An 18,443-nucleotide genomic window follows, 5' to 3' on the forward strand; every position below is an offset into this window, starting at 1 on the left:
GGGATATATTGCTTGTATTAAGGAAAATTGGTTAGAAATTTTGCTAACTCTTCTGTGAGTTTCTCTAAAGACATCATAAAATATTTGTGATTAAGAACGTTTAAAGGAGTAAACTATTGCTTTATTTTAAAATCTAGAATCTGTTTTAAGTAATTTTCTAATAATTTGTACCTCTCATCAGCAAAACAGGGATTTGGACATGTTCATCAATGCCTCCAAGAATTTCAACCTCAACATCACCTGGGCTGCCAGTTTCTCAGGTAAAAGACATACCTAGAGAAGACCCCCCATATGGAGGTGTGATAGATTAAGAAACATAATATAGGAATTGAGAAAGCGAGCTCAGGAGACAGATTGGTTTGAAACCCACCCTTGCCACTTACTAGCTATGAGACCTTGAACAAGTATCTAAATCCCTCTCTAAACCTTAGCATTATTTTATTCATCTGTAAAGTGAGGATAATGATACTTACCTCTTAGAACTGTTGTATAGATTAAATTAGGTTATACCTACCAGAGCTTGCTGTGATGTCAGGCTCAGTGTGTGGTTACTACCCTAACCCACCACCACCGTTTCTGTTCTTGCTGTGGCCACTGGTGCTACCATCATTGTCTACATCCGTGCTTCAGAAGTGAAAAATTCAAATGACTCGTTTCAGTAAATGAAAACATTTTAAATAAAATGAGATTTTAGTAGGTGCAGAGAAATGTAACTTGGGAATTACATCAAGCTCTAAAAGCACAGCTCTCGCCGTCTGCCTTACTGTGATTCACTGAAGATCTACTGTATAGAAAATCTAAAGAAATAAAGGATGAAGGCCACGTGCTGTGGCTCATGCCTTTAATCTCAACACTTTGGGAGACTGAGGCAGGAGGATTGCTTGAGCTCAGGAGTTTAAGACCAGCCTGAGCAACATAGTGAGACCCTGTCTACAAAAAAAAAAAAAAGAAAAGAAAACCAGGTGTGGTGATTCATACCTGTAATGCCAACTACTCAGGAGGCTGAGATGAGAGGATCACTTGAGCCCAGTGGTTGGAGGTTGCACTGATCGTGCCATTGCACTCCAGTGTGGGCAAACAGAGCAAGATCCCATCTCTTTTAAAAAAAAAAAAAAAGAAAGAAAGAAAAAAGGATAATCACTGCTTAACTTGATAACTCAACAAGCAGATATGGGTTTGAAATTTGTCCATTAAATTTACTTGCACCGTGCTGTTAGGCAAGTTACTTAAGGTTTCTGAGCCAGTTTCCTCATGTATAAAGTAGGATAGTAAAAAACACCATCCTGGCAGGGCGTGATAGCTCATGTCTGTAATCCCAGCACTGTGGGAAGCCAAGATGGGCAGATCACCTGAGGTCAAGAGTTTTGAGACCAGCCTGGCCAACATGGCGAAACTCCATCTCTACTAAAAATACAAAAATCAGCCAGGCGTGGAGGTGCGTGCCTGTAATCCCAGCTACTCAGGAGGCTGAGGTAGGAGAATCGCTTGAACCTTGAAGGTAGAGGTTGCTGTGAGCCAAGATCACGCCACTGCACTCCAGCTTGGGTGACAGAGTGAAACTCCATCTCAAAAAAAATAAAAAAAAAACACCTTCCCAAGTAGAGTGATGTGAGAATTAAATGAGATAATAAATGAAGTACTCAATATAGTGCTTGAAATGTGGTAAATGGTAACTATATTTTGTCATTATTACTATTACAATACTGAGGTTTTTTATCAAAAACACAAACCAATTAGAGTGATGCAAAATAAGAATATTGCCTTTTGCATGCCACTTACGTTTATCATCTTAAAACATTGTGTAGAATTTGAGAAAAGTTCAGAAACTCACAATGAGGAGAGACTTTTAAGAAAAAGTCTGAATTATCAGAGTATTTGGAGAAAGGCAATATCGCCAGGCATGTGAAAGATTTGCAATGAGCCGGGCAGTGGCTCATGCTTGTAATCCCAACACTTTGGGGGCTGGGGCAGGTGGATTACCTGAGGTCAGGAGTTCAAGACCAGCCTGACCAACATGGTGAAATCTCGTCCCTACTAAAAATACAAAATTAGCTGGGTGTGGTGGGGCGTGCCTGTAATCCCAGCTACTTGGGAAGCTGAGGCAGGAGAATTGCTTGAACCTGGGAAGCAGAGGTTGCTGTGACCCAAGGTTGCATCATTGCACTCCAGCCTGGGCAACAAAAGCGAAACTCCATCAAAAAAAAAAAAAAAAAATTGCAGTGAGTGTCTCAATGAAGACCTGATAATGTGGGCTGTAGTCACAGGGTCTAACTCAGACATGGAAAAAAGTCCATTTCATTAATCTTTATCGGCACTTGAATTCCTGGCTAAGGGAGAATGTGGAACGTTGAAGGACTCTCTGGGAATAGGATGGAGTTATACCAGATTAGGGGGACTTAAATACTGTGGTAGCTGGCGGTAGAAGGGAGGACTGAGTGACCCCTTGAGCCCCTCCTCCCTGCTACTGTAGGTTAGGCAGTGAGAAGTACATCAGCATTACTGGCATGGGAGTCTGGCGCATTGCCAAGGAGGTGTAAAGAGGAAATGCAAAGGAATTGAAGTGGTGTGGACAAAGTGAATGCCAGTGCTTGTTAATAGGATTCTAGTGGTATCTGTATTTTCATGATCATGTGTGTCGTCTGTTTGGGGGTGGCGCAAAGGTGGAAGGGAGTTACATGGATTCCTGGTAAAACCATTTTTTTTTCTTTTTTTTTTTGAGACGGAATTTTTCTCTTGTTGCCCAGGCTGGAGCGCAATGGCGTAATCTTGGCTCACCGCAACCTCTGCCTCCCGGGTTCAAGCGATTCTCCTGCCTCAGCCTGCTGAGTAGCTGGGATTACAGGCATGCGCCACCACGCCTGGCTAATTTTGTATTTTTAGTAGAGACGGGGTTTGTCCATGTTTGTCAGGCTGGTCTCGAACTCCTGACCTCAGGTGATCCACCCGCCTCGGTCTCCCAAAGTGCTGGGATTACAGATGTGAGCCACCGCACCTGGCCGGTAAAACCATTTTGGTTAGGGACATAGGCTTTTGTATATCAGCCTGCCCAGCTTTAAATCTTATCTCCATTTCTTGCTGGCTGTGTGACTTGAGGGAAGTTACTTAATTTCTCTGAACCTCAATTTCCCAGTCTGTAAATGAAGATAATAATAGGGCAGCTGTGAGGATTAAATGAGATTGAGCTCTTAAAGGCTATTACTGGAACACAGGAAATGTTTGATAAATGCTATTGTCCTTATTATTAATGAGGCCGGATTCTGTTCTCCCCCTAGCCCCCCAAAAAATGTCTCTTCTCTTTCATGTTTTTCTTTTAACAGCTGGAACCCAGGCTGGAGAGGAGATGCCTGTTGTTTCAAAAACCAACATTAAGGAGTACAAAGATAGTTTCTCTAATGAGAAGTTTGATTTTCGCAACCACCCAAATATCACTTTCTTTGTTTATGTCAGTAATTTCACCTGGCCCATCAAAATTCAGGTAAGAAGAGGCTTTTGGTCTCATACCTGCAAAGGTGGTGAAATCTCTTTAGTAAGACTAAATTTGCTAATTTGGAGCTTGTGGTAAATGAGATGTGCAATGTGGCTTTGCCTTTGTAATGTGTACAGCAGAGGAGTGCTGAGCACATGCATGCTACACAGAAGATTGGAGTGGGGATGGACCGTATCACTCATGAAAGACATTTGCAAAAGCACTGTTGAAAGCAAGTTGGCATGTAACAGATTTGGTCATTATATACGTATTCACTTCTTCAGTGAGCATTTGCCATGTGAAAGCCTGTAGGGCTACACAGAGAACTTCAATTCTAGAGTAAGGTGGATGTAAGTGAAACAAACCCACATATAATGAGTGAAAGCCAGAGTGTGGAAAGTGACATGAGATGATCCCAGAAATGCTATCAAAGTTTAAAGGAGGACAAATGGGGAGACTATGTTGAAGAACATCAGCCTTGTAGTCAGACAGAGGTGGTTTGATTCCTGGCTCCTATACAAATCATACAGCCTTTCCAAGTCTCCAGTTCTCTGTGCATGTGACCTGAAGGGTAGTTGTAAGGGGCTGTGCGGCTGCTGCAGTGTCTTGTTGTCAGCCTGCTCCTTTCCTCTGTTCCCAGGGGGCCAGTGTACTCCCTCTTGTCCGAGACCTGTGGCCCCATTTTAGCTTTTTATCCTCATGTGCCCTGGGGCCTTTCCTCAATACCTTCTGCTTCTTACCTTCTTCATTTAGGTGAATGTGGAGGTTAGGGATAGGTGGGCTTTCAAGGACTGGTTCACCTTTAACCATGGAAGCATGGTCACTGGACGGAGGCTGTTGCCGTTTGCCAATGTTCAGAAGCATAATCAACCTCAGAAGCAAGTCATCACAAACATATGAAAAAAGTTCAACATCACTGATCATTAGAGAAATGCAAATCAGAACCACAGTGAGATACCATCTCACACCAGTCAGAATGTCTATTATTAAAAAGTCAAAAAAGAACAGATGCTGGCAAGGCTGTGGAGAAACAGGAACACTTTTACACTGTTGGTGGAAGTGTAAATTAGTTCAACCATTGTGGAAGACAGTGTGGCACTTCCTCAAAGACCTAGAGGCAGAAATACCATTTGACCCAGCCATCCCATTACTGGGTGTATATCCAAAAGAATAGAAATCATTCTGTAACAAAGATACATGCACATGTATGTTCATTGCAGCACTATTCACAGTAGCAAAGACACGGAATCAACCTAAATGCCCATCAGTGATAGACTGGATAAAGAAAATGTGGTACATGTACACCATGGAATATTATGCAGCCATAAAAAGGAATGAGATCATGTCCTTTGCAGGGACATGGATGGAGCTGGAGGCCATTATCCTCAGCAAACTAATGCAGGAACAGAAAACCAGGTACCACATGTTCTCACTCATAAGTCGGAGCTGAGAACACATGGACACATGGTGGGGAACAACACACACTGGGGCCTGTTGGAGGGTGATGGGGAGGAAGGAGAGCATCAGGAAGAATAGCTAATGGATGCTGGGCTTATTACCTAGGTGATGAGATGATGTGTGTAGCAAACCACTATGGCACACGTTTACCTGTGTAACCTGTACATCCTGCACATGTACCCCTGAACTTAAAAATTAACAACAACAAAAAAAGCAAGTTATCACTCATCAATTAGGATGCCTTGGGACTGTGACTAAAGAACAGTTGATCTTTCCATTCTGGAAATATGGAGGACAAAAACTATGTTATAGTTTTTCTCACCACCCTCTCTCCTTTTTCCTGTCTCCATGGTCTAAGATTTGTTAATCCTCTCATCGGCTTCTCCCTTTGCCCTTGCATACTCCCTGTGTCCCTCCTCAGCCAGTCTTGTAAGCATCAGCCACGCTTCCTATTCCTGTTTTCTCTTGTCTAGTCACACATCTGCTCACAATGGTCTGGCCTCTTCCCTCACCACATCCTGAAACTGTCCTGTCATAGTGGGCCCCAGTGATGGAATTTTTCAGTCCCCTTTTTCTCTCATTGCATGGCTTTGAATCATCATCTTTCTTGTCTTCCTGGATTTTTCTTTCCCTCGTTCTCTGGCCAGTCTTTTTAGGGAATCCTCTTCCTCTTCCTTAAACACTAGGCTTGTCTAGGATTCAGACCTGGTCCTTTTCTCTCGTCACTCTGTTTCCTGCATGTGGGACTTGTGGTGCCACATCTATTCTGGTGATTCTCAGTGCTGTCTCTAGACCAGCACTGGCAGTTGCTGCCTGGACAGCCCTACCTGGGTAGTCAAAGCTCCCTGCGTTCGGTGCATATTCCTTCTTGTGATCTTAGCCCCAGACTTCCATGCTTCCTTTCTGTATAAACAGCACCACCATCACAAGCTGTTGCACAAGCTAGGGCCTGATGATCATTTGCATTCCTGGGATAAACCCAACTTGAGCATGACGTATTATTTCCTTACTTTACACGTTGTTGGATTCAATTTGCTAATATTTTGGTTAGAATTTTTATCTATTTCATGAGTAAGAATGTCTGATAATTTTCCCTTCCTGTCCTTGTTACGGTTTTGGCATCATGTTAAACTAACCCTTAATAATTATAATTTGAGGAGTTTTCACTCTTTCTCATCTCTGGAGAAGATATAAGATTGGAGTTAACTGAACCTCAAGTACTTGGTAGCTCTCTCCTATAAAATCATTTGATCCTAGTGTCTTATTTGTGGAGATATTTTTTAGCTGCTGATTCAGCTTCTTTAATAGTTAAAGGATATTTTGAATTTCCTCTTTATTTGATTCACTTTTTAATATTTTTTCTAGGTTTTTATATCATGTTTTTAAATGTATTTTTAATTTTACTTTTTAAATTGATACATAATTGTATGTATTTATGAGGTACATGAGATATTTTGATACATGCATACAATGTATAATGATCAAATAAGAGTAATTAGGATATCCATCACCTCAAACATTTATCATTTCTTTGTGTTGAGTACATTTCACATCTTCTAGCTATTTTGAAATAATAAGTTATTGCTAACTGTAGTCATAATGACTATTGTGCCATTGAACACTAGAACTTATTCCTTGTAACTCTATTTTTATACCCATTAACCTCTATCTCCCCAGCCCCCCAGCAGCTGGTAACCACCATTCTACACTCTACCTCCATGAGATCAGTTTTTTTAGGTCTCACATCTGAATGAGAAAACATATCTGTCTTTGTGTGCCTGGCTTGTTTCACTTAACATAATGACCTCTAGTTCCATTCATGTTGCTGCAAAGGACAGCATTTCATTCTTTTTGTGACTTAATAATATTTCATTGTATAATATAGACAACATTTTATTTGTCCATTCATTTGTTGATGGACACGTAGGTTGATTCCATGTCTTCACTCTTGTGAATAGTGCTGCGATAAACATTTAGAGCATGCAGTATCTTCAGTATACTGATTTTCTTTTTTTTGGATATATACCCAGCAGTGGGATTGCTGGATCATGTGGTGGATCTATTATGAGCAATCTTCATACTGTCTTCCATAGTGGCTGTACTAAATAATTTACATTCCCACTGGCAGTGAACTAGTATCCTCTTTCTCTGTATCCTCGTCAGCACCTGTTATTTTGTCTTTTTAATAATAGCCATTTTAACTGGGATGAGATGATTTCTCATTATGGTTTTGATTTGCATTTGCCTGATGGTACTGATGTTGAGATTTCTTTCATATGCCTGTTGGCCATTTGTATGTCTTCTTTGGACAAATGTCTATTCAGATCATTTGCCCATTTTTAAATCAGGTTTTTTTTCTATTGAGTTGTTTGAATTGCTGGTATGTTCTGGTTATAAATCCCTTGTTAGAAGGATAGTTTCCACATATTTTCTCCCATTCTATAAGCTGTCTCTTCACTCTCTTGTTTCCTTTGCTTTGTAGAGCTTTTTGGCTTGATATAATCCCATTTGTCAATTTTTGCTTTTGTTGCCCTGTGATTTCGACCTCTTACACAAAACATCTTTGCCCAGACCAATGTCCTGAAGGATTTTCCCAATATTTTCTTCAAGTAGTTTTATGGTTTTAGGTCTTATACTTAAGCCTTTAATCCATTTAAATTTGATTTTTGTATGTGGTGAGAGAGAGGGGCCTAGTGTTATTTTTCTGCACATGGATATCCAGTTTTCCCAGCACCATTTATTGAAGAACCTGTCCTTTCCCCCACTGAATATTCTTGACTCCATTGTTGAAAACCAGTTGGCTGTGAATATGTGGATTTATTTCTGAGTTCTTTATTTTGTTCCACTGGTCTGTGTATCTGTTTTTATGCTGGTGTCATGCTGTTGTGGGTACTATAGCTTTGTAGCATATTTTGAAGTAAGGTGATATGATGCCTCCAGTTTTGTTCTTTTTGCTCAGAAATGCTTTGGTTGGCTGAGTACAGCGGCTCATGCCTATAATCCCAGCACTTTGGGAGGCCGAGGCTGGCAGATCACCTGAGGTCAGGAGTTCGAGACCAGCCTGGCCAACATGGCAAAACCCTGTCTCTAATAAAAATACAAAAATTAGCCATGTGCAGTGGTGGGTGCCTGTAATCCCAGCTACTTGGGAGGCTGGGGCAGGAGAATGTCTTGAAGCCGGGAGGAGGAGGCTGCAGTGAGCCAAGATTGAGCCACTACACTCTACCCTGGGCAAACAGAGCGAGACTCTATCTCAAAAAAAAAAAAAAAAAGGAAAAAAAAAGAAAGAAATGCTTTGGCCATTTGAGTTCTGCTGTGGTTCCATACAAATTTTAGGATTGTTTTTTCTATTTCTCTGAAGAATGTCATTGGTGTAGAGATTACATGGAATCTGTAGGTAGCTTTTGGTAGTATGGTTTTTTTCACAATATTAATTATTTCAGTCCACAAACGTCACGTCTCTTTCCATTTTTTTGTGACCTCTTCAATTTCTTACATCAGTGTTTTATAGTGTTCCTTGTAAAGAGGGCTTTCACCTCCTTGGTTAAATTTATTCCTACGGTCGTTTTTGGAAGTTTTTAAAAAATCTATCGAGAATGGGATTGCTTTCTTGATTTCTTCTTCTGCTAGTTCGTTGCTCCTATATAGAAATGCTTCTGATTTTTGTGTTTTGATTTTGTATCCTGCAACTTTACTGAGTTTGTCAGTCCTTAGTTTTTCGGTGGAGTTTTTAGGGTTTTCTGTATATAAGATTATATCATTTGCAAATAGGGACACTTTGACTTCCTCCTTTCAGTTTGGATGCCCTTTATTTCTTTTTTTTGCCTAGTTGCTCTGGTCAAATATGTTGATAACTTGTTGATGCTGTCCTCTAATCCTCGCAGCATCGTGTTCATGAAACGCTTTGTTGTATTCCAATGTTGATAGCATTATTCACAATAACCAAAATGTGGAAACAACCCAAATATCTATCAGTGGATGAATGGATAAACAAAATGTGGTGTGTGTGTGTGTGTGTGTGTGTATGTGTGTGCGTGTGTATGTGTATATAAAATGTTATTCAGCATTAAAAAGGAATGAAATTCTGATACATGCGACAGCACAAGTGAACCTTGAAAACATGCTAAGTGAAATAAGCTAGTTGCAAGAGGACAAATATTGAATGATTCCACTTAACATGAAATATCTAGAGTACACAGATTCTTAGAGACAGAAAGTGGATTGGAGGTTACCAGCAGCTAGGGGGAGCGGGAAATAGGGAATTACTGCTTCATGGTTATTAAAGATTTTCCCTTTGGGGTGATGAAAAAGCTTTGGAAGTAGGTAGTGATATTGGTTGCACAGAATTGTGAATGTAATTACTGCCACTGATTTGTACACTTAAAAATGGTTTAAGTGATTTTATGTTATATCTTACTACAATAAAAAAAGTCTTTAAAAATCACAGCAAGATGTTTTTGTAGATATAGACAAGCTTTTTCTGAAATTTATATGAAAGGGCAAAAGTTCTAGAATAGCTATAACAATTTAGAAAAAGAAGAATAAAATGGGAAGAATCAACCTACCCAATGTTAAGGCTTACTATCTAGGTACAGTAATCAAGACATTGTTTCAGGTGGAGGGGTAGACACACAGATCAATGGGATAGGCTGACCTATAGATCCCAGAAATAGAACCACATAAATATGTCCAACTGATTAGGACTTGATTTTGTTTTTGGTGTTTTTTTTGAGGCAGGGTCTGACTATGATGTCCAGGCTGGTCTTGACTCCTGGGCTCAAGTAACCCTCTCACCTCAGCCTCCTGAGTAGCTGGGATTACAGGTGCACACCACCACGCTAGTTCCAGCTGATTTTTTTTTTTTTTTTTTTTTTGAGACAGGGTCTCAAAAACTTTGTCGCCCAGGCCAGAGTGCAGTGGTGCAGTCACAGCACACTGCAGTCTCAACCTCCCTGGCTCAACTGATCCTCCTACCTCAGCCTCCCAAGTAGCCAGGACTACAGGCACATACCACCATGCCTGGCTAATTCTTTTTTTTTTTTTTTTTTCTTTTTGGTAGAGATGGGATCTCCCTATGTTGCCTAGACTGGCCTCAAACTCCTGGGCTCAAGTGATCCTCCCGCCTTGGTCTCCCAAAGTGCTAAGATTACAGACATGAGCCGTTGCACCCAGCCCCCAGCTGATTTTTGACAAAGGCGCTGCAAAGGCAATTCAATGAAGAAAGGACAGCCTTTTAACAAATAGTGCTAGAGCAGTTGGACAACCATAGGCAAACAAAGGAATCTCTAAATCTCACATCTTATATAAAAATTAACTCAATATTGATCACAGATCTAAATGTAAAACATAAAACTATAAAACTTTAGAAAAAAATATAGGAGAAAATCTTTGAATCCCAAAATGAAACAAAAGGTTTTTAGACTCAATACTGAAAACATGATTCATAAAAGGAAAACTTGATAAACTGGACCACGTAAAACCAAAAGTTTTTGCTCTGTGAAAAACCCTGTTATGAAGATGAAAAGGCAAGCTATGGACTGGGAGAAAATATTTGCAAACCATATTTCTGGGAAAGCACTTGAATCTAGAATATAAGAACTCTCAAAACTCAACAGTAAACAAACAAACAATTCAGTTAGAAAATGGGCAAAAGACATGAATAGACATGTAACCAAAGAGGATATACATATGGCAAATAATGACAAAAGATGATCGGCATCAATAACCATTAGAGAGGCTGGGCGTGGTGGTTCACGCCTGAAATCCCAGCACTTTGGGAGGCCAAGATAGGCAGATCACCACTTGAGGTCAGGAGTTCAAGACCAGCCTAGCCAACATGGTAAAACCCCGTCTCTACTAAAAATACAAAAATTAGCCAGGCATGGTGGCACATGCCTATAGTCCCAGCTACTCAGGATGCTGAGGCAGGAGAATCACTTGAACCTGAGAGGCAGAGGTTACAGTGAGCTGAGATCGTGCTACTGCACTCCAGCCTGGGCAACGGAATGAGACTGCCTCTCAAAATAAAAATAAAATAACCATTAGAGAAATGCAAATTGAAAGCACAGTACACACCTATCAAAATGACTAAAATTAAAAATAGTAGTAACACCAAATATTGGAGAGAATGGGGAAAGATTGGATCACTCATACATTGTTGGTGGGAATATAAGATGGTACAGTCACTCTGGAAAATACCTTGTCTGTTTCTTAAAAAACTAATGTTATACTTATCCTATAACCCAGCAATTGCATTCTTAGGCATTTATCCTAGAGAAATGAAAACCAGTGTTCTCACAAATATCTGTACACCAGTGTTTATAGCACTTGAAAGCAATATTTAACAGCTTTATTTATAATAGCCCAAAACTGGAAACAAGCCAAATATTCCTCAACAAATGAATGCTTAAATAAATGATGCTACATACACACCATGGCCTAATACCCAGCAACAAAAAGAAATGAACTATTGATATACAGAAACACAACAAATTTGATAAATCCCAAGCAAATTTTGCTGATTGAAAAAGAAAATCTTAGAAATTTATATACTGCATGATTGCGTTTATATAACATTTGAAAATGAAAATTTTAGATCTTGTATACCTATGCACATATTGAATATGTATCCTGAAGCTTCAAATTTCTCCAACTTCTTAGGACTGTGATCTCTAGACCCTGTTTTAAAGGAGCTTATCTGATTAGGTCAGGCCTACCTACACAGGAGGAGGGAAGATACAGAGCGTCCCCATCAAGAGGTGGAAATCTTGGGGGCATTCTTAGAATTCTCCCTGCCATAGTCTACATTTGGAATAGAGCTTGCAGGGGTTTCAGTTTCTCCAATCCGAAAGAGGTTGAGCTCTAGGTTCCAGTCAGTATAATTTCAGTTTGGCAACATCTCCTGACATTATTAAGATATAGATTATATATATTTGTTAGGTTATTTTCATGTAAAACACTTGATTAGGGTTCTAGTAAATAAAATTTATTTACTCATTTTAAGTTGAGATTGTTTTTGTACTGACATACCTCTCCATATTCTCAATCTAATTGAACATCATGCTTTGTTGCTTATAGCTGACAAATGATTAATACTTTTTAGATTCTTAGTGAAAATCTTGACTTATGCTGCTGACACTTTTCCCAGTCTGTGCCTAAAGCAGGCTTTTGTGCTGGAGATAGCCATACTTGTTGCCAATGCCAAGTTTTAATTTTTTTCCTCCCAGTTTCCTATTGCTCCACCCTCTGAAAGTCACTGAAATGGTTTTAGAGCTTTCATTCTAGAGGGAGCTCTTCCCCACACTTACTTCTAAGAAGTAATAATTTTAAGTTTCATAATCAAGGAGATGTTGATTTTCTTCCTGGTTTTTTGGTGCTCCTTATCTGTTCTGGATCACTAACTTAAGATCCACTTATGAACGCTGCATTCAGGAGCACTTGTGAAAATAAACGATGGCATGCCCACCATTTAGTTTGCCAAGCTTTCCTTGAAAACGCAGGTAAGTTCTATTGCAAATGTGTCTTTTTGCTGTTTGGTACAAATGACTGCACTATTCACTGTGACTAGACCCGTGTCACCGTGTGTTCTCAGTCCTCTCACGAGATCCTGGTTGACACTGGTTCTCTCTGCTTTGGGGACCGTATCTGGCTGTGCGCTATGTGGAGGGCTGAGCTCATGTCTTCCTGGGTGAATACATCATGTTCTCAACAAGGGCTGCATGTTTCTTTATTGCTGTTTTTTCCCCAGAGACTTAGCTTTTCTAGGTGTGTAGCATGGCTCTTAAATACACACATTTAGCAACTGTGCAAATTCAGTAAAAATGGAGAGACTTATTTAAGGAAGAGAGTAGGGAAATGTCTAAATAGTGTAGTGTAGGCCATTCAGTTAAATTTCAGTATGGCTTTCAATGCAGGCAAAGCCGTTTTGCCTTTGATTCTCATTTTTTAAATGAGATTTTAAAAATTGAGATTCTCATTTTTTTAAAGCAGAGTAACTGAGGAAATCTAATTCTCTACTTGGAAATTTGTGTAAGCATTGGGGCTTTAAAAATGGTAATACTAAACTCAAGTTCCTTCACTCTGAACCAATCCCAGGATTCTTTTCCATAATTAGGAACAGATCAAAACCTATAACTGCTGAGGGAATGTGGAACTGACTATAAAAATCTTTGTAGATGCAGCTAAAAAACAAACAAAACCCACAGACTGAAAAGTCCTGTTTCTGGGAGGGTGACGGGTGTGTTGGGGCCGGTTGTGCCTGTTTTTTGATCGGTTGTTGCTGTGGGTGAGCACCCTTCCCTCTGTGCCTGCTTTCTGAAAGCTATCCTAGTTGTTCTCCCCAGTAAGCCGGGGCTCAGCCGGCTTCAGCTATGTCCATAGTTTGGGGGGGGTGGGGGGTAGGTATTCAAGATAGGAGGTGGATGGGCAGAAAGTGTGTGAGGTGGGAAGGTGGGGTGGTGAGGCTCTGGCTTGTTCCCGACTCTGCAACAGAGGTTGTTACTGTAATGTGGAGCTAATATAGAAGCTGTCTGCATGCTGGGTGTTTCATCTACTGTTTTATATAAGAGGCCAGTGTTCACAAGTAAACACAACACAGAATTGGTATTGAGAACTGGGCATTCATTTAGATTTTAGAGTTCTGTTTATGGGTGCTAACAAGATCGCTATACTGAGCAAGGGATGTGTGAAACTTTTGTTCACTTGGATGTGCTTTTTTTCGTATAACAGCTTTATTGAGACATAATTTACATACCATACAGTTCACTCATTTAAAGTACACAATTCAGTGGTTTTCAGTATATTCACAGAATTGTGCAGCCACCCGTCACCACAGTCAATTTTAGAATATTTTCATCACTTCCAGAAGAAGCCCCTTAGCAGTCAGTCCCCATTCCTCCCTCTTCTGGCAACCCCCAGTCTGTATTTCCTGTCTCTATGGATTTGCCTATTCTGGACATTTTATATAAATTGAGTCACATGATATGCTGTCACTTAGCATAATGTTTTCAAGGTTCACCCGTGTTTAGTGTGTTTCAGTACTTATTCCTTGTCATAGCTGAATAATATTCCTTATATGTATATACCACATTTTGTTTATCCATTTTTCTATTGGTGGATACTTGGGTGGTTTTCACTCTTTGGCTATTATGAATAGTGTCAGATATACTTTTAATGTTTATATTTATTGTATAATAACAATGCGTATCTATACCTCCTGGTGTTAGTTATCTGTATCTTAAGAGTTTTAAGAATTATAAAGTCATGCTGTAATTCTAGCACTTAGGGAGGCCGAGGCAGGCAGATCGCTTTAGCTCAGGAGTTTGAGACCAGGCTGGGCAACATGGTAAAACCCTGTCTCTACTAAAATACAAAAAATTAGCTGGGCGTGGTGAAGTGTTCCTGTAGTCCCAGCTGCTCGCAAGGCTGAGGCACGAGAATCACTTGAACCCAGGAGGCAGATGTTGCAGTGAGCCAAAATTGCACCACTGTACTCCAGCCTGGGCGACAGAGTGAGACTCCTGTCTCCAAAAAAAAAAAAAAAAAACCTTTTTCTTTATGATGAAACCCACAAGGCTGTATAAGAACCTTAAATATAGTTTGAAACAAAGAAAGACACATGCTTTAAGTACAGTTTAATTCTTTTTTCTTTTTTTTGGAGATAGAGTCTCGCTCTGTCGCCCAGGCTGGAGTACAGTGGTGCAGTCTTGGCTCACTGCAACATCTGCCTCCTGGGTTCAAGTGATTCTCGTGCCTCAGCCTTGCGAGTAGCTGGGACTACAGGAACACTTCACCACGCCCAGCTAATTTTTTGTATTTTAGTAGAGACAGGGTTTTACCATGTTGCCCCCATCATTCTCAGCAAACTATCGCAAGGACAAAAAACTAAACACCGCATGTTCTCATTCATAGGTGCAAATTGAACAATGAGAACACATGGACACAGGAAGGGGAACATCACACACCGGGGCCTGTTGTAGGGTGGGGGGAGGGGGGAGGGATAGCATTAGGAGATATACCTAATGTTAAATGACGAGTTAATGGGTGCAGCACACCAACATGGCACGTGTACATATGTAACAAACCTGCACGTTGTGCACATGTACCTTAAAGTATAATAAAAAGAAAAAAAAAGAAAAATGTATCATTCCTTCGTCTCGAAAGTCTCCTCTCCTGCTTTTCAGCTTTGGCTTTGGTTGTCTCTTGTCAGCTCTTTAATGCTATTGTTCCCTTGGGTGTCATCTGGACTCTTTTTCCCTGGATAATCTCATCCACACCATCTGGGAACATTGCCTGTGGCTGGACGGGTAAATCTTTGTCTCTAGCAGACTTCTCTCTTGTGATCTCTAGGGCCAGGAACCCACTAGACTTCCTTAAAATTCATTCAGCCAGCAGACTTTCTGGTCCAGAGCAGCAGCTGTGAGTGGACAGCAGTCACCTCACGCTACCTGACTTTAAACTATACTGCAAGGCCACAGTAACCAAAACAGCATGGTACTGGTACCACAACAGAGACATAGATCAATGGAACAGAACAGAGCCCTCGGAAATGATGCCGCATATCTACAACTATCTGATCTTTGACAAACCTGACAAAAACAAGAAATGGGGAAAGGATTCCCTATTTAATAAATGGTGCTGGGAAAACTGGCTAGCCATATGTAGAAAGCTGAAACTGGATCCCTTCCTTACACCTTATACAAAAATTAATTCAAGATGGATTAAAGACTTAAATGTTAGACCTAAAACCATTAAAATCCTACAAGAGCCTGCCTGCTTTCCTTCCTTCCTTCCTTCCTTCCTTCCTTCCTTCCTTCCTTCCTTCCTTCCTTCCTTCCTTCCTTCCTTCCTTCCTTCCTTCCTTTCTTTCTTTCTTTCTTTCTTTCTTTCTTTCTTTCTTTCTTTCTTTCTTTCTTTCTTTCTTTCTTTCTCTTTCCCCTCTCTGGCCCAGGCTGCAATCTACTCGGCTTGCTGCTGCCCACGCCACGCACTGCCTGGGACTGCCGGCGCCCGCCACCGCTGCCTGCCTTTTCTCCTTTGGATGCAGGCACGCGTTCGCCATCTTGGCCACGCTGGTCGCCAGCTCCTGACGCCGAGTGCTCTGCCCGCCTCAGCCTCCCGAGGTACTGGGACTACAGACGGAGTCTCGCTCACACAGTGCTCGGTGTTGCCCGGGCTGGAGGGCGGTGGCGTGGTCTGGCCTCGCGGCAGCCTCTACCCCCCGGCCGCCTGCCTTGGCCTGCCAGGGTGCTGGGATTGCAGCCCCTGCCCGGCCGCCGCCCCATCTGGAAGGTGGGGAGCGCCTCTGCCCGGCCGCCCCGTCTGGGAGGTGAGGAGCGCCTCTGCCCGGCCGCCCCGTCTGGGAAGTGAGGAGCGCCTCTGCCCGGCCGCCCCGTCTGGGAAGTGAGGAGCGCCTCTGCCCGGCCACCCCGTCTGGGAAGTGAGGAGCGCCTCTGCCCGGCCACCCACCGTCTGGGAAGTGAGGAGCGCCTCTGCCCGGCCACCCACCGTCTGGGAAGTGAGGAGCGCCTCTGCCCGGCCGCCCCGTCTGGGAAGTGAGGAGCGCCTCTGCCCGGCCACCCACCGTCTGGGAAGTGAGGAGCGCCTCTGCCCAGCCACCCACCGTCTGGGAAGTGAGGAGCGCCTCTGCCCGGCCGCCCCGTCTGGGAAGTGAGGAGCACCTCTGCCCGGCCACCCACCGCCTGGGAAGTGAGGAGCGCCTCTGCCCGGCCACCCACCGTCTGGGAAGTGAGGAGCGCCTCTGCCCGGCCACCCACCGTCTGGGAAGTGAGGAGCGCCTCTGCCCGGCCACCCACCGTCTGGGAAGTGAGGAGCGCCTCTGCCTGGCCGCCCCGTCTGGGAAGTGAGGAGCGCCTCTGCCCGACCACCCATCGTCTGGGAAGTGAGGAGCGCCTCTGCCCGGCCACCCATCGTCTGGGAAGTGAGGAGCGCCTCTGCCCGGCCACCCCGTCTGGGAAGTGAGGAGCGCCTCTGCCCGGCCGCCCCGTCTGGGAAGTGAGGAGCGCCTCTGCCCGGCCACCCATCGTCTGGGAAGTGAGGAGCGCCTCTGCCCGGCCTCCCATCGTCTGGGAGGTGAGGAGCGCCTCTGCCCGGCCGCCCCGTCCGGGAGGAAGTGAGGAGTGCCTCTGCCCGGCCGCCCCGTCCGGGAGGAAGTGAGGAGTGCCTCTGCCCGGCCGCCCCGTCCGGGAAGAAGTGAGGAGCGCCTCTGCCCGGCCGCCCCCGTCCGGGAAAAAGTGAGGAGCGCCTCTGCCCGGCCGCCCCGTCTGGGAAGTGAGGAGCGCCTCTGCCCGGCCGCCCCGTCCGGGAAGAAATGAGGAGCGCCTCTGCCCGGGCGCCCCATCCGGGAAGAAGTGAGGAGCGCCTCTGCCCGGCCGCCCCATCCGGGAAGAAGTGAGGAGCGCCTCTGCCCAGCCGCCCCGTCTGGGAAGTGAGCAGCGCCCCTGCCCGGCCGCCCCGTCTGGGAAGTGAGCAGCGCCCCTGCCCGGCCGCCCCGTCCGGGAAGAAGTGAGGAGCGCCTCTGCCCGGCCGCCCCCGTCCGGGAAAAAGTGAGGAGCGCCTCTGCCCGGCCGCCCCGTCTGGGAAGTGAGGAGCGCCTCTGCCCGGCCGCCCCGTCCGGGAAGAAATGAGGAGCGCCTCTGCCCGGGTGCCCCATCCGGGAAGAAGTGAGGAGCGCCTCTGCCCGGCCGCCCCATCCGGGAAGAAGTGAGGAGCGCCTCTGCCCAGCCGCCCCGTCTGGGAAGTGAGCAGCGCCCCTGCCCGGCCGCCCCGTCTGGGAAGTGAGCAGCGCCCCTGCCCGGCCGCCCCGTCCGGGAAGAAGTGAGGAGCGCCTCTGCCCGGGCGCCCCGTCCGGGAAGAAGTGAGGAGCGCCTCTGCCCGGCTGCCCCGTCCGGGAAGAAGTGAGGAGCGCCTCTGCCCAGCCGCCCCGCCCGGGAAGAAGTGAGGAGGGCCTCTGCCCGGCCGCCCCATCCAGGAGGAAGTGAGGAGCGCCTCTGCCCGGCCGCCCCGTCCGGGAAGAAGTGAGGAGCGCCTCTGCCCGGCCGCCCCGTCTGGGAAGTGAGGAACGCCTCTGCCCGGCCGCCCCGTCCGGGAAGAAATGAGGAGCGCCTCTGCCCGGGCGCCCCATCCGGGAAGAAGTGAGGAGCGCCTCTGCACAGCCACCCATCGTCTGGGAAGTGAGGAGCGCCTCTGCCCGGCCACCCACCGTCTGGGAAGTGAGGAGCGCCTCTGCCCGGCCGCCCCGTCCGGGAGGAAGTGAGGAGCGCCTCTGCCCGGCCGCCCCGTCCGGGAGGAAGTGAGGAGCGCCTCTGCCCGGCCGCCCCGTCCGGGAAGAAGTGAGGAGCGCCTCTGCCCGGCCGCCCCGTCGGGAAGAAGTGAGGAGCGCCTCTGCCCGGCCGCCCCGTCCAGGAAGAAGTGAGGAGCGCCTCTGCCCGGCCGCCCCGTCTGGGAGGTGAGGAGCGCCTCTGCCCAGCCACCCATCGTCTGGGAGGTGAGGAGCGCCTCT

The 18,443-nt window shown here is 44.9% G+C and overlaps 1 protein-coding gene across 4 annotated transcripts in view; it reads left to right on the plus strand.

The window, feature by feature from the left end:
* ATRN (attractin) overlaps positions 1 to 18,443 on the plus strand; it is a 186,830-nt gene that overhangs the window by 122,305 nt on the left and 46,082 nt on the right. For 3 of the 4 annotated variants that reach the window (XR_010119363.1, XM_055264937.2, XM_063633463.1), the window contains exons 23-24: positions 182 to 260; positions 3,318 to 3,475. Coding sequence is in view for 3 of the 4 variants with exons in the window: in XM_055264937.2 (XP_055120912.2) it covers positions 182 to 260; positions 3,318 to 3,475 (237 nt within the window). In the remaining variant the exon portion in view is untranslated. Of the gene's footprint in view, positions 1 to 181; positions 261 to 3,317; positions 3,476 to 14,833; positions 15,066 to 18,443 lie in introns of those variants that run through there. The other variant, XM_063633464.1, reaches the window with a different exon arrangement.

Source organism: Symphalangus syndactylus, chromosome 24 (assembly GCF_028878055.3).
Source record: "Symphalangus syndactylus isolate Jambi chromosome 24, NHGRI_mSymSyn1-v2.1_pri, whole genome shotgun sequence".
NCBI classification, from domain to species: Eukaryota; Metazoa; Chordata; class Mammalia; order Primates; family Hylobatidae; genus Symphalangus; species Symphalangus syndactylus.